We start from the raw sequence: 24,659 nt of genomic DNA on the forward strand, positions 1-24,659 counted from the left end.
TAATGGGCTCCCTTTCTTATAACTTAAAAAAATCAACAGGTATTTAATCCATAGGCTTCTGCTACTGACAAACAACTCATTCATTTCCTATACGGCTAATTCAACCAAAATGTAAAGATTACCTTTTGTGTCGTAGGAGTTTAGACATGCTGGTGAAGGTCCAGCCACAACTGTCAGAGTCACAAATAAAAGGTCTTTCACCTTAGAAAAAGAAAAAAATTACACCACATAATCATAAATGCAAGCTAATCATAAAAGACAAATCTTAGGTGCAAATGCTCTATTCTCTAGCTCATTACCTGTATGACTTCTCAGGTGAATTTTCAGGCGACAGGCTTTGTCATATTGTTTGCTACACCCAGGAAAGGAGCAAGAAAAGAGTTCTTGTTCCCTGAAGTGAGCTCGGTTATGGGAAAACAGAGCACTCACTGTGATGAATGTCTTCTCGCAGCCTGAACAAAGAAAACACAAACCCTGCTCACTGGTGTGACAAAAATCACATAACATAGCTAAACTAGTCACCCCTCCAGGACACTATTCACACTGAAGCAAACAAGAAAGAAAATGAGTCAGAAGCACCTCCAGAAAGTTACAACCACCGTTACAACCATTATTGTAATAGTGGCTAAGAGCAGCCAATAAGCACACGCAGGTCACCTGCTGTGATACGACTTAGATAGGAAGCGAATGTTCAAGGGAAAGTCCTCCAATCACAGCCATGTGCTCTCCGTTTCCACAGCACAGATCTTTCTTACATTTTGTGAACTCAAATGTCAATGCTGTCTGTGTGAGACCAACGAAAATCCAACAAGATATTAGATACTAAGGAACAAGGATTCTGTCTGGGAGGGCCGAACTTGGAAGGGCCATAAACCATTGTTCTATCCGAGACTTTGCCCCTCCACGTGATACTGTGTTCTCCAAAATTACAAATGTCCTCCCTGACATCCTCTGCAGCAGCCCCCGCTGTTACCTCACTTCTCCTTTTCCTTTTGCTTATTTCACCAGGGTTCCCTGCTGTGAAAGGAGGCTACCAGGGTCGTCTTCATTCACATGGCCTTTTCCTTCATTCCCATCTTCAACCCCAGTTGAGCCACCAGAAAAGAGCCTACCTCAGCAATCCCCAGACTTTCCACATCAATAGGTCTCCTTTAACAAAAAGATTCAGTGCTTAGAGTAGAAAATACCAGGTTGCAACATGCTGACCAGGTATCTTTGTGGCAGCTCTTCCCAGAGTCTGTAACATGCTACCATCGTGCCTATACACCACCCGGCAGATACACACTGCACATCAAAGCACTAGCCCCAGGAACCCTACTTACCCTTGCAACACTCAACTGGGAGATGCTCCTCTTCCTAAATGTCCGAAAATCATCCTCTTCCTCCTCTTTGGCATAAAACTGCCCTCCCTTCCCACCCCCTCATTCCCTATTTTGGGCTTTGGTGTATTCACACACTCCAACAGGTAAATCGCTCTGCCTTAGCAAGAACCACCCTCCCTGCAATCAACAGTCAAGCCTTTTGATCCTGCCTCTGCAATCTTTCCTACGTGGAACCCCCTCACCATTCCCACTGCCTCAGCAAACTCAGGTCTAGAACATTTAATGGGGCTTCTTCACTGGTCCCTCTCCTGAACCCACCCATCCTGAACACTACTGATCATCCAACCCAAAACTCCCTGATCTTCCTAGTACTATACTTGGAATAATGCTCTTTGTGCATTTTACTAGGGAGCAGTCTATAAGCCAGATTCATAGAGTACAACTGAAAAACGTTCTGAAACAGTGGTTTAAATCTATATTCTCCACAAAGAGGGATGCACAAGACCGTTCACAAGCATGTGGGAAAAAAAATATCAGAACCTATTAATATATTTTTCATTTCACCCTTTCAAAATCCCTACTATATTTAAGTGTATTTTCTAACAAACACATCACTATGAGAGCACTGCACATATATGATGCATCAATACACACGCAGGGCGCATGCTAGGCACACAGTTGAGGTTCTGTTTTAATGAAGAGGACACGGAAGGTCCCTCGCCCTCTACTGGACCCTCCCACACCCTTCCAACTTCACTCCCCACCTCACACCACCACCACAGCCCGCATTCCCTTCCTTGGCTTTGCTGTGTCACCCACCAACACTGTCTTCCACCCCAGCTCAAGAAAGCCAACTCCTTCCCAGGCAGGAATCTTCCTCCTGTGCCTCCCCAGGCACCTAAATCTGCCTCTCCTAGTGGAGTTCACTGTTTTGGAGCCTGCATTCCCTCCTACTGCAGGCAAGGACAGAAGGGAAAGGACCCTTCACTGGATTTTACCCACATTACTGGGCCTCAGACTCTTCATCTGTAAAATGATAATTTTTAGAACTTCCCAAAACTGTGAAGTCCAAAGAAAATAAAAGCATAAAAGGCCAGAAAACTGCAATGCACCACACACCTGTGACTATCCCCTCAGGGCCTTAGGGTGTTGCATCTGGCCAGATTCATCTGTGCCACCTAAATATCTGATAATTGAATGTCTAACTGATGAGAGACATAAGAAAACAGACACCTGACTCATAAATCAATTCTCTAGGAAGATGCTTTATCACCTTCATTAACCTGAAGCACCTCTAAGAGGGACCTGTTGCCTCCACCGCGGGAAAGGAAGGCTGTAATTCTTAGTGCTACCTTTGTCGAAATCCCCACAGCAATGCAGGGTTGAAGTGTCAAATCGAAATCACCTGAAAAGAACTGGAACACAAACACCAGAGTGCTCCGTTCCCGCCCCTCACTCTTGGCCCACGGAATTTAAATCCTGCTCAACTGAGCAGCCGAAGGCAGGGCGACGCCGCACCCACTCTGGGCGACTGAATTTGGACCTGGGGCCCCGGGAGCCCCCCGAAGCCCGCCCGCAGGCCCGTGGTGCGCGGTTACCGGGAAAGTCACACTTGTAGGGCCGCTCGGGCTCGAAGTGGGTGCGCTGGTGGGAGCTGAGTTTGGCGTGCGTGGGAAAGCGTTCGGAGCACACCTCGCACTTGAACAAGTTCTCCTGCTCGTGGCCCTTCATGTGCGCCTTGAGGTTGTACACGGTGGTAAACTTCTTCCCGCAGCCGCCCACCGGGCAGCCGAAGGGCCGCAGCTTGTCGTGCGACTGCAGGTGCCGCTTGAGCTTGTAGGAGGTAGTGAAGGCCCAGCCGCAGCCGTCCAGGGGGCACTTGAAGGGCCGCCGGCCCTGGCTGCTACCGTGCGTCAGCAGGTGCACCTTGAGCTGGTGCTTCTTGGCGAAGGAGAGCGCGCACTGCGGCTCGGGACAGCGGTAGCCCGGGGCACCAGAGCCGGGGCCCTGGGGGCCGCGGCGGCCCCCGGCCGGGCTCGCGGCCTCCTCGCCCGGCGGCGCGGGCGGGCCCCGGGGAGGCTGGCCGGGCTGCGGCGGCGCGGCGGCCAGCGTGAAGACGCCGTGATCGAAGCGCACCAGCAGGTCCTGGCTGTTGATGGTGACGGTGCCCGCCAGGGCCGCGCCGGACCCGGGGGCGGCGGCTGCGCCGCTGGGGCCCTGCTGGGGGCAAGGGACTGGGCTCGCGCCAGCGCCGGGCCCGACCTCCCGCCGCCCGGGGACCTCGGCCGCGGCGCCGCGCGCCACTTCCAGCAGTACCACGAAAGAGTCGCCACCGTCTTCGGGGGGCGGGGGGCTCGGCCCCGGGGCCGCCGACGCCGCCCGGGCCTCCCCGCGCAGCGGCCCCGGCCCGCCATCTTCGGGGCCCCGCAGCAGTAACAGGCGGCGGCGCGCGGGGCCCGGGCTAGGCGGTGGCCCCGGGCCTCGACGGAGTCGGCCGGGGCCGCCGCCGCCATGTTGGGCTCCGCGCGCGGTCGGGGCTGCGAGCAGCTTCGGAAGGTCCATCTTGGGCCCAGCCGCGGCGTCCCAGCCGCCGCCTCAGAGGAAGCGCGGTCCGCCCCGCCCAGCCGTGCGCGACGCCGTGCGGCCGCCGCGACGGGTCGACGCCAAAGCCCGGCGCGGAGCAAGACCGGACTCCGGCCCGGAGCTGCGCGTGCGCGTGAGCCGAGGGGCGCCGCGCGAGGCTTGCCGGGCTGGGGATGGTCGGCGCCGCCCAGGCGCGGCCCCGCGGGCCCTGCCTGCCGCCGAGCCTGGGGACTTCGGCCGACCCCGACCTCGCCAGCTGCGGCCTGACTCCCTGCATGGGGAACGACGCTCGCCTGACTTAACAATCGTATCTTTCATCTGGGTAGTGGATTAGTAATAGCAGCCAGCTATCTTCACACTCACAAATGTGAGGAAACTGAGGCACAGATAGCTTGAGTCCCTTGCCCGAGGTCACATAGCTGGGAACTGGGAGAGTCAGGGTTCGGGCACCAGGCTGGACTCACTGAACTGCGAACAGCCCAGCTGCCGCTGGCCTTTGGCTCATAGACCTTGCGCGAAGTGCCCCCAGATCCTTCCCCGCCACCCAGCCCCTCCACCGGGACCCCTGCCTACACTCTTCCAATTGCATTTCCTACTAAACTTTGTACTGTCCCACACCGCCTCAGCCTTTACGCGTTGTTGCCTGAACTCCTCCACCCCACCCCCTCAACCCGGATTCAGTCTGGAGTCCCTACACTTGGCTCCACGTCCCTGCCCTACGGACCCAAACTCCTCCTTCACGCCTAGTTTCTTAGGAAAATAACACCGCAGCTGATCCGTAGCCTCCACCACGCCCAACCCCGAATCTAGTCTCAATAGAGCCGACTTTTGTGATCTTCCCAAAGTGCAAATCAGCTGTGCCCCAGTCACTCCATTGCTCTTATTTCCTAGCTGGTCTCCCCCGCATTTCTCACCACTTCACCCCTTACTCTACAATCCCAGGGCTCCCCTATCTCTTTCCATTTCCTCCAGCAAGCCGAACTAGTTCTGCTAGACTGCACAGCTGGTCTCTGATTCCTCTAGGAAGACTGGCCTTCTGATCAGGTACACCCTCACCCAGCCCCTTATTCTCCACCCCACCCTCCGATTTGTTACCTCGTATAGTTCTCAATTGCTGTTGTTTTATTGGCCCCTTTCCTGGATAATTCATTGTCTGTGTACCCCTCTAGAATGTACACTCATTTAGGACAGGAACTGTGTCGGTCTCATTCACAGCTGTATGCTCAGAAGCTAGTAGTGGAGACTCTCAGTAAATATTTATTGATGAATGCCTTATTATTAACAGTTCTTTAAAAATAAGATACATAATATTGAAAAGAATAGGAAACATATATATATATGAAATATGAATTTATGCCCCAAATATATTGGTCCCAGGAAAGAATAATCTTTTCAACAAATGGTCTGGGACAACTGGATATCCACACATGAAAGAATGAATTTGGACCCCTACTTCCCACCAGACACAAAAAGTAACTCAAAATGGATCAAGGACCTAAATGTAAGAAGGAAAACTCTTAAACTATTAGGAGAAAACAGTATATCTGTGTGACCTAGGATTAGGGGATGGTTTCCTAGATATGAAACTAAAAGCACAAGCAGTGAAACAAATTGGGCTTTGCCAAAACTGAAAACTCTCTTAGGTCAAAGAACACCAAAAAGAAAATGAAAAGACAACCCACAGAATGGGAGAAATATTTGCAAATCCTATATCTGCTAAGCAACTACTACCTAGAATATATTTTTAAAAACCCATGACTCAACAGCAAAAACACAAGCCAATTTAAAAACAAAGGACTTGAATAAACACCTCCCCAGAGATGTACAGATGGCCAATAAGCACATGAGGAGATGTTCAACATCATTACTCATTAGGGAAATGCAAATCAAAACCACAAGGAGATAACATTCCTTATCCACTAATATTAGCAATAATTTTTTAAAATGAAAAAGGAGTGTGAGGATGAAGGAAAAACTGTAACCCTCATTTATGCTGGGAATGTAAAACGGTGAGGCCAGTGTTGGCCAGTGTTGGCAGTTCCTCAAAAAGTTAAATATAGAATTTCCATATGACCCAGCAATTCCACTCTTAGGCATATACCCAAGAGAAATGAAAACACATTCACACAAAAACTTGTTTGTGAATGGTCATCATAGCAAAATCAATGCAGAACATTGTTTAGAAGGATCCCACTTGTATAAGGAGGGAAAACTATACCTATGTTCACATGCTTGCACATCCTTTTTATTATGTAGCATTATTCATTATTCATAATGCTACATAATAAAAAGTGGAAACAACCAAGTATCTATCAATAGACAAATGGGTAGACAAAATGCAGCATATCCACACAGTGGAATATTATTGGGCCATAAAATGGAGTGAAGTACTGATAAAGGGTACAACATGAGTGAAACTTGAAAACATGCAAGGGGGAAAAAGCCAGACACAAGACACCACATACTATAGGATTCCACTCATATGTCCAAAAAAGGTAAATCCATAGAGCCAGAGAATAGATTAGTGGTTGCCAGGGGATAGGAGAGGAGGGCAAATTGGAAATAACTGCTAAGAGCTACAGTGTTTCTTTTGGGAGTGATGGAAATGCCCTGGAATTAGACAGTGGTGATGGGTACACAACACAGTTGAATATACTAAAAACCACTGACTTGTACACTTTAAAATAGTGACTTTCATGTTCTGATTGGCTCTGCTAAAAATATATTATTGGGAAAAATCAATGCAGAACATTGTTTAGAAGGATCCCATTTGTATAAGGAGGGAAAATTATACCTATATTCACATGCTTGCACATCCTTAGAAAGTTTCTAGAAAGATACACAAGATACTGCTAGTACTTGTGACTGCTTCTAAAGTGAGGTGGGGAAGGGCATCTTCACTAAATACTTCTCTCCTGTTGGCACTATTTGCTTTTGTTTTAGATCATTAGTGGGATTATTTTTTGTTGTCGTTTTAATTCCAGTGTAATTAACATACAGTGTTATTTTAGTTTCCAGTGCACAACATAGTGAGTGATTCAACAATTCTATACATTACTCAGTGCTCATCACAGTATGTGTACTCTTAATCCCCTTCACTATTTCACCTATTCTCCCCCTCCCAGCTCCCCTCTGGTAACCAACAATTTGTTCTCTGTATTTAAGAGTCTAGTTTCTTGTTCATCTTTTTTTCTTTGTCCATTTGTTTCTTAAATTCCACATATGAGTGAAATCAGATGGTATTTATCTTTCTCTGACTTATTTCACTTAGCATTATACTCTCTAGTTCCATCCAGATCATTGCAAATGGCAAGATTTCATTCTTTTTTACAGCTGAGTAATATTTCATTGTATACATACACCACATCTTCTTTATCCATTCATCTGTCGATGGACACTTGGACTGTTTCCTTATCTTGGCCATTGTAAATAATACTGCTATAAACATAGGGGTGTGTGTATTCCTTTGGATTAGTGTTGTCATGTTCTTTGGGTAAATACCTAGTAGTGCAATTGCTGGGTTATAGGGTAGCGCTATTTTTAACTTTTTGAGGAACCTCCATACTGTTTTCCAGAGTGGCTGCCCCAGCTTGCATTCCAGCAATAGTGCAGAAGGGGTCCCCTTTCTCCGCATCTCTGCCAACGACCTGTTGTTTCCTGTGTTGTTGATTATAGCCATTCTGACAAGTGTGATGTGATATCTCATTATAGTTTTGATTTGCATTTCCCTGACAATGAGTAGTGGTGAGTATTTATTTATGTCTCTGTTAGCCATCTGTACGTCTTCTTTGAAGAAATGTCTGTTCATGTCTTCTGCCCAACTTCTATTGGATTATTTGTTTTTTGGGTGTTGAGTTGTATAAGTTCTTTATATATTGTGTCTACGAACCCTTTATCAGATATGTCATTTGCAAATATCTTCTCCCATTCAATAGGTTGCCTTTTAGTTTTTTTGATTGTTTCCTTGGCTGTGTAGAAGTTTTTTATTTTAATGTAGTCCCAATAGATTAATTTTGCTTTTGTTCCCCTTGCCTCAGGAGACATATCTAGAAAAATGTTGCTATAGTCAATGTCAGAGAAATTATTGTCTGTGCTCTCTTTGAGGATTTTTATGGTTTCAGTCTCACATTTAGATCTTTAATCCATTTGAATTTATTTTTGTGTGTGGTGTAAGAAAGTGGTCCAGTTTCATTCTTTTGCATGTAGCTGTCCAGTTTTCCCAACACCATTTGTTGAAGAGACTGTCTTTTTCCCATTGGATATTCCTGCCTCCTTTGTCAAAGTTAATTGACCATATAATCATAGGTTTATTTCTGGGCTCTCTATTCTGTTCCATTCATTGATCTATGTGTCTATTTTTATGCTAGTACCATACTGTTTTGATGACTACAGCTTTGTAGTCTATCTTGAAATTTAGGATTGTGGTACCTCCAGTTTTGTTCTTCTTTTTCAACATTGCTTTGGCTATTTGAGGTTTTTTTGTGGTTCCATACAAATTATGTTTGTCCTCCCAATCCCTGAGCATGGAATGTTTTTCCATTTCTCTGTGTCATCTTCAATTTCTTTCATCAATGTTTATAGTTTTCAGAGTACAGGTCTTTCACCTCCTTGGTTAAGTTTATTCCCAGGTATTTTGTTATTGTTGGTGCAATTATAAATGGGATTGTTGGCTTAATTTGTCTTTCAGCTAGTTCATTATTAGTGTACAGCAATGCAATGAATTTCTACATATTGAGTTTGTATCCTGTGACTTCACTGAATTCATTTATCAGTTCTAATAGTTTTTCTAGAAGTTTTTTGGGGTTTTCTATACATAATATCCTTTCATCTGCAAACAGTGACAGTTTTACTTCTTCCTTACCAATTTGGATACCTTTTATTTCTTTTTATTGTCTGATTGCTATGGCCAGAATTCCCAGTACTATGTTGAATACAAGTGGTGAGAGTGGACATCCTGGTCTTGTTCCTGACCTTAGGGGAAAAGCTCTTTGTTTTTCCCCATTGAGTATGATGTTTTTCATATAAGGCCTTTATTATGTTGAGGTATGTTCCCTCTAGAGAGAAGGTTAAAGGTTTTTATCATGGATGGACATTGTACTTTGTCAAGTACTTTTTCTGCATCTATTGAAATGATCACATGGTTTTTATCCTTTCTCTTATTCATGTGATGTATCATACTGATTGCTTTGCAAATACTGAATTACCCTTGCATCTCAAGAATAACTCCTACTTGATTGTGGTGAATGATAGTTTTAGGGTATTGTTGGATTCAATTTGCTAATATTTTCTTGAGGATTTTTCTATTTTCATCAGAGATATTGGTAACTACAGAGTTCTCAAGATCATGAGTGTTTTTAAAGTAATTTTTATAATTAATTTTTTCCACTATGGAAAATAGTATGGTGGTTCTTCAAAAACTGAACATAGAATTACCATATGACCCAACAATTCCACTTCTGGGTAGATACTGAAAAGAATTGAAAGCAGGGACTCAGTCAGATATTCACAAAGCCATATACCCAGCAGCATTATTCACAGTAGCCAGAAGGTGGAAGCAATCCAGGTGCCCATAGATGGATAAATAGCTAAACAAAATGTGGTTTATGTATGCAACAGGACATCATTCAGTCCTCAAAAGGAAGGAAATTTTGACGCATGTGACAACATGGATGAAACTTGAGGACATTGTGCTACATGAAATAAGCCAGTCACAAAAATTCTATTTACATGAGGTCCCTAGAGTTGTCAAATTCATAGAGACAGAAAGTAGGATGGTGGTCACAGGGGCTGGGGTGGAGGGAGGGTGAGTCAGGGCTTAACGGATATGGAGTTTCAATCTGGGAAGATGAAAAAGTTCTGGAGACGGATGGTGGGAATGGGTGCACAATGGTGTGAGTGTACTTCATGCTGCTGGACTGCACTCTTAGAAATGGTTAAAGTGGTAAATATTATGTTATGCATATTTTACCACAATAAAAGAAAAATTTTAAATTTTTAATGAAAAACATTTGGTGGGAATATGGGTGAGTTTCATCTTTTGGATTTTTCAGGTTTTAAAAGATACTTTCAGGGGTGCCTGGGTGCCTCACTGGGCTAAGCATCTGCCTTCTGCTCAGGTCATGATCTCAGGGTCCTCGGATGGACCCCTAGATTGGGCTCCCTGCTCAGCGGGGAGTCTGCTTCTCCCTCTCCCTCTGGCCTCTCCCCCCCCCCCACTCCAGCTTACTCTCTCTCTCTTCCAAAAAAATAAAATCTTTTAAAAAAAGATACTTCTGGTATCTTTCATAACACTTTAAAATGGGTGAAATCAACTTTAGTGAACATTTGGCAAGGACTCATCTCACTCTTCCTACTGCCTGAGGTTCTCCATCACTGCAAGTAATAGGGCTTATAGTGAGGAGCAGATCTCATGTGCTGGGCTTGAATAGTTGTTGTTCAGTGGTGTCTCAGTCAGAGAGGATGTCTCCAAGCATGTGTGTGTCAGGAGTGGTTTGGGGCAGCCAGGGAGAAGACATAAGGTGCTTGTCATACTTGTTTGCATCTGGGGAGAAATCCCACCAGCCCAGATGTTGCTGGGTGCCCAGTACTATAGCTGGGGGAAAAAAGGTGCAAGAATACCTGACTCCAGGGGTCCCAAACAGACCAGGTTGGGCCACTCACCGCTGACAAAGTCCAAAGGCACAGTAACGAGCAGTGGTGAAACAAAGGAATTAATTTACTAAGGCACCACCAGGAAGACCGCGGACTAGTGTCTCATAGACTGTCTCCAAAGTTCCGAAAATAGACCCAGTTGATATAAGGAAAATGTGGGGCAAAGGTGGATGGGTACATGCAGGTGGGCCGTGAAGGTTTTATCCTGGGCATGGTCTTTCTGGCTTAGGGCAGTCCTTATTGCTTCAGGGGGTAGTTTCATTCCCATTAGGGGTTGCTTGGCCGCAAGGGTCTTTTGCCTGAATTAAGAAACAAAATGAAAAGAAGAATTTAATCAATTAGAAAGTACTGATTGAGGTCAAAATGGAGGGAGCTGAAGTCCGCTTTGAGCACTCTGATGGCATCCCTGTGGCCTTTGAATTGCCACTGTCCATGTGCAGGGTATCGCAAGTTCTGGAAGGAGTAGGGACGGGCTGCGGTTGGGAGTTCCAACGTGTGTGTTCTTTCCAACACCACTGAGACAGGGAAACTAAAGGGACCCAATGAAAAACTGCTTTTTTCTCCTTTTCTTGCTTCTATTCTTGCTGGGACCTATATGCCTGCCTTACACACACCTCATCGAACAGATAATGTGTGTCCTCCTTGTAAAGGTCAAGGAGTTAATGATCTCTTTGGAGGCTTCCAGCACAACAGGTAGCATCTAAGGAGTGGCCGGTGGTGTCATTATGAATGTTTTCCAAGACCACTGACTCACCAAGACCCCTGGCTCCAGGGCAGAAGTGACTTACGGAGGACACCTAAACACTTGTCTTTGTTCCTGGATGCCTGAGAAGACACGTGTGCTGAACCACAACCCTTAATAAAAACCCCAGACCCCAAGCAAAGATGAGACTCACTCTTTTTTCCTTTCTGAGTCTTCTAGATGCTCTGTCTGTATGCGCTCTCTCGATGTCTGCAATAAACTCTGCTCTCACTTCCTCTCCGCGCATTTGATTTCTATCCAGCATAAAGCCAAGGATCGTCTTGGCTGGTCCTGTAGGAAGCCCTCTGGGTCCTCGGACCTCGCCAGCCTCCATCACCACTAACCAATTAACCCAATTCTGACACTATGTACCTGGAGATTGCCTAGGTAATGGGCTCAGTCCTACAAGACAGCCCCCCGCCCCACACACACATCAGTTTCAAGTCAGCTGTGCTTCTGATTGACCGGCAGTAGATTGGAGGTTCCCATGACCTCCTCCTTGGGTTTGATTCATGTGCTAGAGTGGCTCACAGAACTCAGAGGAACTTTTTTTAAAAAGATTTTATTTATCTATTATCTATTTGAGTGAAAGAGAGAATGAGAGAGAAAGTGAGCACGAGCCAGGGAGGAGCAGAGGCAGAGGGAGAAGCAGACTCCCCACTGAGCAGGGAGCCCGCTGCAGGGTTCAATCCCAGGACCCTGGGATCATGACCTGAGCTGAAGGCAGACATAACCAACTGAGCCACCCAGGCACCCCTCAGAGGGACATTTTACTTACCAGCTTACCAGTTTATTATAAAAGGAGATAACTCAGGAACAGCCAGATAGAAGAGACACATAGGACAAGGTATGGGGAAGGGGCACAGGGCTTCCATGCCCTCTCAACATGCCATTCTCCCCAAATCTCCATGTGTTCCCCACCACGGAAGCTCTCCTAGCCCTGTCCTTTTGCGTTTCTTTGGTGGCTTCAATATTTTTTTTTTTTTTAAGATTTTATTTATTTATTTGACAGAGACAGAGATAGTGAGAGCAGGAACACAAGCAGGGGGAGTGGGAGAGGGAGAAGCAGGCTTCCCCTCGAGGAAGGAGCCCGATGTGGGACTCAATCCCAGGACCCTGGGATCATGACTTGAGCCGAAGGCAGATGCTCAACTAGTGAGCCACCCAGGCGCCCCGCGGCTTCAATATTCAGGCATAACTGATCAAACCATTGGCCACTGATGATTCAACCTCTAGCTCCTCTCCCCTTTCCAGAGGACATGGGGTAGGACTCAAAGTTCCAACCCTCTCATTACTCCTTGGTTCCCCTTGCAACCAGCCATCATCCTTAGGTGTTCTCCGAAAGTCACCTCATTAACATAAACTCAGGTGTACTTGAAAGAAGTTTGTTATGAATATCAGAACACCTTTTTTAAAATGATTTTATTTATTTGAGAGAGAGAGAGGGAGAGAGAATGAGCAGGGGGAAGGACAGGGAGAAGCAGACTCCCCACTGAGCAGGGAGCCCAGTGTGGGGCTTGATCCGAGGACTCTGATCATGATCTGAGCCGAGGGCAGATACTTAAACTGACTGAGCCACCCAGGCGCCCAGAATATCAAAACACCTTGATCACTCTTACCAGTTAGGAAATTCCAAGGGTTTTAAAAGGAGCTCTGTGCCAGAAATGGGAATGAAGACCAAATATATATATTTTTATTATAAATCAAAATATCACAGAGTGAAAGGAAACTTCTCCATCAGGGATTTCTGTGATGTTAATTTTACCCATCAATTTCAGTGGGCCATTTTAAACATTGTTTCTGGGTATGTCCCTGTGGGTGATTCCAGACAGGATTAGCATTTAAATGGGTGGCTCTTCTGCAAGTAGGTAGGCGTCTGCAATCTGTTGAGGTCTCAGTCTGTTGGGGTCTGAACAGAACAAAAGGCAGAGGAAGAGGAATTCCCTGTTTAATATCCCACTGAGCTGAGACACCTCATTTCATCTTGTCCTGCTCTTAGACGGGGATTTACACCATCTCTTCCCTGGTTCTCAGGCCTTCGGACTTGAACTGAATTATGCCCCTGGCCTTCCCAGTCCTCTAGCTTATGGTTCCATGGGGCTGCCATGATATATATAGCAACAACATCTATCTATCTATATATAGACATCTACAGATATCTATATTATATATGTATATATGTCCAGATACATCTCCTACTGGTTCTGTTTATCTAGAGAATGATAACACACAGATATTTGAATCCCAGCAGAGACTACAGGTGACAGAGTGGGAAGCAGGCAGTGTAAGAAACCAGCATCTCAAGCCCAAGAAGGAACAATAGGCACACTTGGCCTCGCCACTGGAGGGCAGTAAGGACTGGTAGGTGATGTAGGAAAGATGTTAGAGTTCAAAGCCGACGGCCAAGAAAGAATTCTTGAGACATTTTTGGTGCAAAAGGTGGTTTTATTAAAGCACGGGGACAGGACCCGTGGGCAGGAAGAGCTGCACCAGGGTGATGAGGAACGGCCTATTATATACTTTCAGTTTGAGAGGGGGTTAGGGATGGCATAGGTCTCTAAGGAATTTGGAAGCAAGGTTTCCAGGCCCTTGAGGGGGCTAGCTATTGTTGGGAAAAGGTCATTTATTACCGTCTAATAAAACCTTAGTCACGAGACCCTTCAGATGGATATCGGTGGGCCATATGCTTGGGGGATGAGTGCCAACAGGTATCTTGGGGGGGTTTAGAGGTAAAGGACGTATCCAAAGGAATTTTTATATGTTAAAGTAGACTTACAGGATCCTGGGGGGGGGGGGGGCAGGGAATCAGGCTAGGATTGTCTTTTGCCCTTAGCCAAGTATTAACATTGAGGCAGCTGAGTCCCTAGAGGCATGTCTCTCTGCCTGTTTCAAGGACTTGTCAATGGGCTATAGGTAGAAAGGAAATTTAGTAATTTTTCTTCTGCCTTTGTTTCCCACATCAGTAGGGCCTGTGGCAAATTGGAAAAAACAAGCCCAGCTCCAAAGAGCCTCCAGCTGATTGCTGATGCAGAGGTGGCAAGGGCACAGTGTCACCTGATCGCTTGGCTTAAGTACACTGAAAATCTGGATATTTAAGTGACATCTCCCAACTTGTAAAAATTGGTGACAAAGTCAAACATTTTTAAAGAGGGCAAACAAAATGCAGCAGCAGGTCAAGTCTGGCCCCCTGCCCTCTTGTAGGAGCCTACTCAAAAACCCGGGGCAACAGAGCTCATCACTTGGCTGAGCCCTCCTGAACTGACCGGGGCTGGCCAGCAAGGAAAGCGTCTGATTCCCAGGGAGCCCCCAGGTTCACAGAGGCCAGAGGCTACCCAGGGAGAGGTCCTGACACATTCACAACATCGAATTTTCAAGGCAACTGAAGCCGATGCCAGTCATGGCCAACTGGTTTCTATTTTAATCATTTTGATGAAAACATTTCTCAGTAGACTACACATCTCTGCTTTCTTAAAAATAAGACTAAACTGCACACAGAATCCCTTTGAAAAATATCCAGTTCCTGTGTCTGCCTGAGACACCACCGAACAAGCCATCCTGATCATCCAGTCCACGCGGCTGTGGTCAGCTGTCCCCACTCCCGCTGAGCCGCATGGGGGCCCCACTCTGGATGTCGGGCATCCCTTCTCCCTGGTGGCAGCAGGCAGCAGGCTGACACGCTGTGGCCCAGGGACATAGCCTCCTTACTGGCATGGCTTGCAGTGGAGCCAAGAGGGGGTCTGAGGCCCTTGTACATGGCTAGTCGCCTGCTGAGCCATGGCCTGAAGCTGGCCATTGAACCCTGCCTGCCTGTCCTTAAGGGAAGGTGCTGGATGGGAAAAGAAGGGCAGTCCTGGTCTCAACATTGACATACTCTCTTTGTTTCTCCGTAGGAACAGGGAATATTCACACAGATACAGGCACCAGGGTGCTTTCGTGGAGACTTGTTGACGGACCATGGGAGGATTTAGCACTGAACTTGCTGCATGCAACAGAAGCCCTACAGGGATGGCTTTAACAGGTGAGGCTGGAGTGGGGCCAGCAGGGCTGGTACAGCAGCTCTGTATGCTGCCAGGAACCCGGGCACCTCTGCCTTTCCATGAGCATCCTCCATGTGCTTCTGTGGCCCTTGTGGTCACAACAGGGTTGCTATGCTTCCAGGCATCACACCTGAGGTCCTGGCAGGGGGAAGGGGTGAGGACAAAAAGCAATCCAGTCCACTTTTATTTAAAAAGCAACAGCTTTCCCAGAGGTCCTACCATGTAGACTTCCACCTCGTCTCACGGCCAGAACTAGGCCAATAGTCACTCTTAATGACAAAGCAATCCTGAAAATCAACTATGGGGTAATGTACATACTACTGTCCAGAAAAATTTGGACTGTGTAAGGGAAAAGGAGGAAATGGCCACTAGGGAGGAGACAAACAGTGTTGAGTGGTTGAAGACACAGACCCCAGCTAGACTGGTCTCCTCTTTGCAGGTGTAAACGGGGGGGAGGGGTGTCAGGTTCTCTGTGGCTCCTTAGACACCCATCCCCCAATTGCTTTCTCAATTCTGTGTGTAGGGTGGGTCATTTGTCAGTGAGCTCCAGGGGCTGAGCTAAGGCTAGGAAATAATGAGAAGGAGGTTCATGGTCAAAGGTGCCCTGCTTTGCACAGTGAGGTCATGGGGAGGGGGGGGGTCCTCTGGCCTGGACAGCCAGCAAGTGTGGTGGGGCCAGCTCGGCCTGACTCCCTGCATGGCCCTGGATGTTTACAGGGAAGGGAGCAGGTCCCAACGTCAGTAAGTGGGGTGGGAAGGGTGGAAGAAGAGGGGCAGGAAATTCATCCCTTCACTTGGCTTTTTATAACCTGGATGAGAATAAAGCAGAACCACAGTCACCCCTTGACTGAGATGCAGGTATTACACTCTGTCATACAGCTTAGAAAACTGAGGTTCAGAGAGGCCAAGGTCCCTGAGGTCCTGGCAGGCAGGCAGGGTTAGGAGAAAGCTAAGGACTCCCGGGGCCCCACATCCACCTATTAATTTAGGAGAAATTTTTATTTTATAAAAGAAACATACCCACACATTGGGACTCCAGAAAGCAAGTTTTGGCCTCTATAATCCTTCTCCAATAAATAAATTAACATAAATTAAACAGATCAAAGTTTTATCAGAGTCTTGGCATTTCATTTCTAAAACCTAATTAATTACAAAGGAAAGGGGAAGTGTTGTCCAATCACTGCGTTGTGCATCTGAAACTACTACTGTAAGATTGTGCATCAACTAGACTTCAATTTCAAACAAAGGAAAGGGGATAGCTCATTGGTTGCTAAAGACAGGGAGGCAGTCCCCCAGGCCCCCATCTCCCAGGCCTGGTCCCACAGCAGGGTGAGGCCATGGTCTGCCCTGGATTAGAGGCAGGAGCTAGAAGTCCCCTCCCCAAAGGGGCTTGTTCTGAGGAAGGCAAAGGGTTTGGCCTGGGTCCCACTGTGTGAACCAAACAAGACAAATGTCCTCGTCACAGCATGCTCTCCTCTGTCATCAGAGGGTACTACCACCTTTGGGGGTCTTTCTTCCCCCTCTCTCCCACCCCCACCCCACTGCTACCTTGTGTCCTCCTCTTGCCTTCGTCTCAGCTCCAGGGGCTAGGTGGTCACAGGGGGAAAGCCAATCATACCCAAAGCCTGCAGCACCCCAGAGGCCAGGGGCAATAGGCAACCGGGAGTTGAGGAGGCAGGAGGGAGCCCTAAAAGTAGGGGAATCCCTAAAAAAAAGGGTGCCTACTTCAAAAGGAAGGCCTGGAAAAGCATGGCCACATTAACTCCCTTTGCCTGGGTGCTTTGCATCTGAGCCTGGGCCATGGGTCCAGCCACTACCAGGATCAGATATCTGGGGGAGGGGTGCGAAAATGCAGCCTCAGGCCCAACAGGGCTCCTGCAGGACACCTGGTTGCAAGCAGGGTTCTGGAGCGGGCCTCCCTCTAAAGGGACTGGGCTGCATTTTCTTGCACTTCATACTGGGCCAGCCATCGGGGGCACCCCTCTTCTCTCCTTTTTTCCCCACAAACTACCGTTGACCCTTTAGGGCAGGACCTTGCCTGCCGCCAACCCACCAACCCATGGCCATCCTGCCCATGACACCTTACATGGCTTCTTTCCTTTCTTCCCTAATCCTTTATTACCCTGTCTTCCTCCCTGGACCCTCAAGCCCAGGGCCTGGCCGTGTTCCTTTGGGCCCATGGCTGGAGGCACTGAGATACAGAAAGTATGTCATGGACAGCTAGACAGGCCAGCAGATGGAAAGATAGCTGGATGCATGGATGGAAGGCAGACAGGAGGCAGAGTGATTGATAAAAACCAGGCCAAAGGAGACTCTGCTCCCTTGGTGGAAGAAAGAATGGCAGGGGCTTTGAAGGGACTGGTTGACGCCCAGTATTCATGGCATGCACAGCCCCCAAAAGTTCCTGGAGTCTACTTTGTGGCGGGCTAGAGGATTTGGCCCTGGACGAGACTTTTGCTGCCCTCCCAGGGTTCCCAGGGGTCACGGACAAAGGGTCCCATCTCTTCTGGCTTGGGCTGGCTCGTTTGTAAACTGCGGATGGTGGTGCCATGCCCTCCAGGGCATTGAGGGCCAAGTGAGGGCTTGTGTGTGAAACTGCTAACCCAGGAGACAAAGGTGTGTAGTGACAGATGCGCTGTGACTGTGAGGGTGAGGACAGGGACCAAGGGGGGATGAGGGAACCAAGGCCGGCTCTTGGGTTCCCCTCATGGCCGCAGGGCCTGCTGGAGCATGTGCTCATCAGCCACCTCATGCGGGAGTGTCACCACCAAGCCCTTGTTGTCCTGCATCGTCTGGCAGATGATCTCGTAGGCCTTCCGGTTCCCAGACCAACAGCGCCGAGCTACCTGCGGCAGGATGGGGAGAGAGCAGGGCAGCTGTTGGTGCCAACACCAGCTTCCCAATAGGGCCTTCTGGACACACTGCCGCTGGGCTGCAAATCCCCGCCCTCGCCCACTTTGGGGCCCCTCTGTGCTGTGTGTGGGGCCAGCAGTCTTGTGTGTCTGCCCCATCCCCACCTCTAGCTCAGACCTCCCACTCTCTTGGCTGGACTATGTATTTAGCCGCCTCTCTGATCTGAAACTGGCCATCCTTCTACCCAGCCTACCCCATGTCCAAGAAAGACCTTGCATTCACGCAGGGGTACCAGGCCAGGTATCCTGGAGCCATCCTCAGGGAATCCACATCCATCTCAGCTCCACCTTAGAATCTCTCTCCAATCGGCTTCGTTCTCTCCACCTCAGTCCTCGGGGCTTCCCCGCCCTCCCTGCTGCCATGCTTGCCTCCCCCGTCCCTCCCCTCACTGCTTTGTGGCCCTCAGGATGAAGACCACCCCCTCTACTGGTTAGCACCCCTCCAGGAACCCCTCCACCCCACTCTTACGCTCACCCCCTCACCTGACATCCAGCTGTCTGGGCCCCTGCACGCAGAACCCCTCCACTTCCCCCTCACACCTGCCAGCATGCATCCTCCCCATGACCACCTGGCCCCCTGTTTGTGCTCACCACCCCTTCTCTTGGCCTGTGATGTGGTCACGGGGCAGGAGGGCACCCCCCGCCCCTGCAGGGCCACACATGCATGTGCACAGCCAGAGAGGGTGAGAGCTGCTCGGCCTGACAGACCTGCCCCCTCTGAGAGGCTGGAAAGAAAGGAGGTCGTCAGCACTAACAGTGGGGTACTCTCACTGGGAGGGAAGGGCTGGGGGCCCCTATGGGGATCGAGGCTGGACTGGAGGGGTAGGGCCAGAGGCAGGAAGAGACAAAAGAGACTCAGAAACAGCCCCAAAAGATGCAAGGAGAGACCCAGCAACAGTGGGAGAGGAGACACCAGTAAGCAAGAGCGGCGGGACTGTTCCCTGGGGAAGAAGGGAGAAGAACACTCTCTCGGGTCTGCAATCTGGAGAGGCAGAACCCCCATTGGAGAGAAGGCCCGTGGAAAGGCCTGGATGTGACTTACTCCGTTGGAGACATCCCAGCTGAGCATCATCTTGGCCTTCTGCTCAGCCTCCTGGGTCCCGTCCAGCACAAGGCCAAATCCTCCATTGATGACCTCACCCCTGCAAGAGGCAAAGAGGATTCTAGGCCACTCTCCAGGCCTGCCCCTGCCTGGAGCAGACAGAAGCGCACGCACATTTGGGGAACCCTTTGGAAGCACTGGCTCAAGGAGACAGTGTGGCTGGCTCCTGCGGCCTGGAGTCTGCACCCTCTCCCCAGCCTAGGGGATGCAGGAGTCACTGGGCTCTGCACTGCCCACTTGCACCTCCGTGCTTTACCCCGTGCACTCCACACCCACCTTCAAGACTCTTGACCATGTCACCTCCCACAGGTGACCTCCTTCTCTGTGGTTCTGAGTGCATCTCATAAAGGCCTGCTTCCTTGGGGGGCTCTTATGATGCTCAATTCAACTGTCATTCTTCCTGATTTCTCTTTATGCTCTTACTTTTCTTTACCTCTTCTTTCAGCTTGCTTTAGGTGTATTTTGAGGTCCTGATAACTTGATTTGAAGGCTGAGTTCTTTATTTTCTGTATTTCTTATTTTCTAATGACCAGATTTCTCTGAGCACTGTTTGGACTACCTCCCCTCACAGACGTGATACGTTCATGTGTTCATTCATTTCTTCAGTAGGTGTCGTGGGAATCTTAGTGAAGCATGTTAATGCTATCCGACTTTCCACATGTTTGCCCTGTGGTTCTGTGCCATCAGCTAGGAGCACCCTATCCTTCTTGGCACCCCTGGATCTCCATCCTCACCCTTAGCATCATGATCAAGGCCTGGCTGCCCTTCCTGCTATTAGCATCACTATACCCCTCATACCCCCTTCTGTTACACACATAGGAAATGCCCTCCCTCTTGCTGGCACTTGCCAGGGCCTTACTGCCAAACACGAACCTGGCAATACAGCCTCCAACCTTTCAGTTCCCGCTTCCAGCGAATTTGCTCTTCTTCCTTCTTGCACCCAAAATGTGCACCTAGCTTCTCTAGTCTCAGATCCTTCAGGCCTTACCTGCTTCTCTGCCCCGTTTGGGCTCTACTGACAATTTCAGCCAGTTCCCACCAAGAAGGTGAGGAGCCCTCTGTTGCAGGAGCCAGCTGAGCTCCCCACTCCCAGCGTGGAAGTCGAGCACCTCTGTGAGTGGGCAACTGCCCCTGCCCTCAGCCTGTGTCCCCGAGCTGGGCAGCCCTGTGCCTGTCAGTGGGCTCCCATCATATCTCCCACCAGCCTCCGGGTGGATTCAAGGTCATCATCAGTCACCTGTCGGGGGCTGATGTTGGGTGACAGAGGGGAAAGCAGATGCCAGCCAGTGTCGCCAAGCAAGGACTTCAGCGTGTCCTTTGACCAGAGAGGGCTTTTGGAGATGAGAACTTGATCTTCTGTTTTGGGAGCCTGAAGCCCAGACTGCTAGAGAGCAAAGCTGCTCAGCTCCATGTGACCTCAGCAAACCCTGCCCACTGAGGCAACCTCAGCACACTGAGCCCAGGAAGATGAGACAATAAAGGCAGCACCACGATCAGCAGAGCACGGGGGGTTGCTCACAAATGGAGTTGGGACAACTAACTGTCCCTTTGAGAAAAACAGAAAAATAGAGCTCTATGCCACATAAAGAAAAACTGGTGCCAGATGTACTAAAGAAGGAAAAATTCAAAATTATATGATAAATAAAGTTTAGGAGCATGTCTTTTCTTAACTTGGGAAGGAGGAGGAATGTCTTTTAAAGCAACGTTTAAAAAATGAAGGGCCCTTGAATCACCTGGGTGGCTTAGTCGGTTAAGCATCCGACTCTTGATACTGGCTCAGGTCATGGTCTCAGGGCTGTGAGACCCCACATCATCCATGCTGAGCAGGGAGTCTGCTTGGGATTCTGGGATTCTCTCCCATTTCCTTTTCGCTCTCCTACCCACTCTGTCCCTTTCCCCTCTCCCTGCTCACATGTACGCTCTCTCTCTCTCTCTAAAATAAATAAAATCTTTTAAAAAAATGAAGAGCCAGAATAGAAAAGTTACTGGGTAAAGATAAAGCTCCCTGTGAGGAGAGGAGGCCTGCACAGGGGACTCTTCCAGAAAGCCTGGCTGCAGAGAAGGTGGTTAGCTCACAGCCCCTAACAATAACTCCTTAGGGTCCTTCTTGGGGCAGAGGCTAAGCACTACCATGGCGAGGGCCTGCCCATTTCTGCCCACCCAAAGTAGGTCCTTCAATGGCCTTGGCCCCAGAACCCCAGCCCCCTCAGGCGGCAAGACTGGCGGGTGTGCATGGAGACTGAGGGTGCCCCCCTTCCTTTCTCAGGTGGTCTTTCCAGTAAGCCTTTTACACACTCTACCTCCGCCCCAGCTTCTGCCTCCTGGAAAACCCAGCCAGCACAGATACAATACACGACATTCAAACACAAGGGATGTGCACCCAAGACATGCATCTAATGTCTAGAATGGATTAAGAACACCCAACCAATAAGAAAAATCACACAACTCAAAACAAAAAATTGGAAGCAAGCAAGTCAAATCAAAACAACAAGGATTTGTCACTTCTTGCTCACCAGTCTGGCAAATCCCATGTGGTAACACCCAGGGTGCTGAGGTTATGCAAACTGGAATTTTTATATAGGGAAATGTGACCACAGCTACCAAAGTTTAAAACACCCAGTTTTCACCTGCAGTCCCAAACCGCGTGCACTTGATAAAGGCTAACATTTATGGGAGGCGTGCCACGTCCAGGCCCTGCCCTGGCCCCCTTACAGGTAGTTCGCGGAGTAAGGTTAGCGCATGCATTCGGGCCAGGCCTCCTGCAAAAGTAGCTCGTTTTAAAACCTGGGCAAAGTTATTTCTCCACCTGGGTAGCACCTATTTCTTACAGGGGACTGTTGCAGCGATCAGATGAGCTAGCATGTCAATCTAGAAGGCCTTGTACATGTTGTACACAGTACTATGAGCATTAGCCATTCACTATTTAATGTTCATAGCAATTGCTATTATGATGCGCATTTTGTCAATGAGAAACGAAGCTCAACAAGCTTAACTTGTGCAGAGAAATCAACTTCAGAATCCATGCTCTCAATTGTGCCATGAACTATACATCGAAGATACCCCCCACTGCACTGGAGATTTACGCACACAGAGGGCGAGAACCTTGCAAGCCTTGGTACTCAGAGCGGTCCTCGGGCCTGCAGAAGTGGCATCACCTGAAAGCCAGATGTGCAACTGCTTTATAGGCTGGCAGTGAAGATTCGATAGTGAATGGCTAATGGCCACACCCTCCCTATAAGGACAGGAGACGAGACCTGTGTTTACTGAGCAGACCAACCAGCCTAAAACCAGAGACTGACCACTGACCTCTCCTGCTTTGCAGCCTACGGTCCAAAGGTCCCTGTGCACACTGGGCTGTGGGTGCCCTCTCGAAACACAAGCAGACAGCAAGGACCACTGGACAGACAGCATGAACACAGACTCCAAGCAAGCAACCAGAAAGAGGGGCTCCAAGGAGACAGAGGAAGAGGAAGATGACACACAGATGATGCAGATTGTCTTGGAAATGGAAGTGCTCCAGAACAGGGAGACAGTAGATGATATAAAAACTGAAAGCAGGGGTGCCTGGGTGGCTCATATGGTTGAGCGTCTGCCTTCAGCTCAGGTCATGGTCTCAGGGTCCTGGGATCGAGTCCTACGTCGTCAGGCTCCCTGCTCAGCGGGGAGCCTTCTTCTCCTGCTCCCCCTGCCCCTCCCCACTGCTCCTGCTTGCGCACTCTCTCTCTCTGTCAAATAAATAAATAAACAAATAAATACTGAGAGCATATCACGAAATAGCAGAAGGAGCTTATAACTTAGAAATGGGTTTGTGTAGAACAAAGAAAAAAATTAACTGACGAGTTGAAAGTGATTTCCTCCTGGAGCAGGAATGGTTGAGGTACAGATTTTTTTCCCTGCTGATTTTGCAGTAAGCCTTTCGGGAGCATCTGATGGATTAAATTATGTGGGTGTATGCAGTCCTGTCTGCAAAGCCTCGGGGGCAGCCGGAGGGTGGGAGCAACTTGGGAATTGGCAGGGAGCATTCCCTCTCTTGGGAGCTCCCCCTGCAGGGGGTCCTGCCATGAGACCCTCATGTCATGGATGCTTTCTTAGGCCAGTTCTGCTCTGATCCCTCCTGCCCCCTGTGGCTCAGTTGGCAATGACAGGTGGATCCTGGGAGGTGACAGATCTGGGTTCAGATCCTGACTCCACCACCAGCTCATGTTACTCAACCTCATTCTCTTCACCTCCAGCACCAATTCAGCAAATCCAGTGACAAAATGCGAGGTACCTCACAACCAGGCACTCTCCGTTCTGGTTTTCTCTAGCCTGTGTATTGGAAAAAACACATACTCCCGTCACATTTTCCATTAATTAGAGCCGCCTGACTGCGCTACAGCTTGGAATTCTGGCCTCGAAGCCAGCCGATCGGAATGCTCTGGGAAGCTCCAGTGCTGAAGGACTTGGCTGTGGAGGGTAAGGCCAGGCTCAGTCTGGCCAGAACGGGCTCAGAGGTCAGTTCAGAGATGGCCGGCCAGAAAGCTGCCTTCCTCTTTGAAGCGGCAGCGCCCCCTGCTGCCCCGGAGAGCCAGGAGTCCAACTTGGCGGGAGAGCCCAGACCTGAGAGCTTCCCAGGTCTGGGAAGAGGGGACAGCTGGACAGCTGCAGCTCATTAACCTCCTGGTGCCTCAGTTTCCTCATCTGTAAAATGTATTTGCTTCTACGATTAGGTGAGAGCGTAGATCCAAAGAGTTTAGTAAATGCTTGCCACACCATCCATGTACAATAAATATTAGTTGTTCATTATTCTTTGTGGATTTGATATTGTGATTTATAATAAAAGATATATATTTGGTCTTAGTCCCATTTCTGGCACAGAGCTCTTAAAATACTTGGAATTTTGTAAGCACTGAGAGCAGGTAAAGTGTCTTTTGTTATGTGAATGAGGTGACTTTTGGATCACATCTAAGGAATGGGGGCAGGGGTGCTAGTTTCCAGTGGAACCAACCATACTGCTACAGGATTGGAACTTTCAGTCCCACCTCCCAGACTTCCAGTGAGGGGAAAGGGGCTGGAGGTTGAATCTGGAGTCAATGATTTAGTCAATCATGCCTAAATAATGAAGCCTCCATTAATACCTAAAAGGACAGGTTTGGAGAGGTTCTAGGCTGGGAACCAGAACACTTGCATGTGCCACAGTGCCAGGCCCCAAACTCTGCAAGGACAGAAGCTCTTCTGTTTGGGACCTCTCCCTATGTACCTCTTCATCTGGCTATTCACTTGTACCCTTTGATATCCTTTGTAATAAACTGGTTTCCTGAGTTCTGTGAG

General features: G+C 48.7%; 2 protein-coding genes and 1 long non-coding RNA gene across 3 annotated transcripts in view; 1 reads left to right on the forward strand and 2 right to left on the reverse strand.

The window, feature by feature from the left end:
• ZXDC (ZXD family zinc finger C) overlaps window positions 1-3,945 on the reverse strand; it is a 41,591-nt gene extending 37,646 nt beyond the window's left edge. Inside the window, exons 1-3 of the mRNA XM_034997351.1 lie at window positions 2,921-3,945; window positions 300-452; window positions 123-201 (exon numbers count right to left, since the gene is read on the reverse strand). Coding sequence (XP_034853242.1) covers window positions 123-201; window positions 300-452; window positions 2,921-3,884 — 1,196 coding nt within the window. The 5' untranslated portion in view covers window positions 3,885-3,945. The remainder of the gene's footprint in view (window positions 1-122; window positions 202-299; window positions 453-2,920) is intronic.
• A 100-nt stretch (window positions 3,946-4,045) lies between these two features.
• LOC118005410 lies at window positions 4,046-24,059 on the forward strand. Its single transcript, XR_004677822.1, has 3 exons — window positions 4,046-4,949; window positions 15,189-15,316; window positions 22,672-24,059. It is a non-coding gene; the product is annotated as an uncharacterized LOC118005410 (long non-coding RNA).
• Window positions 15,506-24,659, reverse strand: part of UROC1 (urocanate hydratase 1) — a 45,416-nt gene continuing 36,262 nt past the window's right edge. The window contains exons 19-20 of the mRNA XM_034997352.1: window positions 19,290-19,389; window positions 15,506-18,181 (exon numbers count right to left, since the gene is read on the reverse strand). Of these exons, the coding sequence (XP_034853243.1) occupies window positions 18,041-18,181; window positions 19,290-19,389 (241 nt within the window). The 3' untranslated portion in view covers window positions 15,506-18,040. The remainder of the gene's footprint in view (window positions 18,182-19,289; window positions 19,390-24,659) is intronic.

Source organism: Mirounga leonina, unplaced genomic scaffold, assembly GCF_011800145.1.
Source record: "Mirounga leonina isolate KUSES-001 unplaced genomic scaffold, KU_Mleo_1.0 Mir_94, whole genome shotgun sequence".
Lineage (NCBI taxonomy): Eukaryota > Metazoa > Chordata > Mammalia > Carnivora > Phocidae > Mirounga > Mirounga leonina.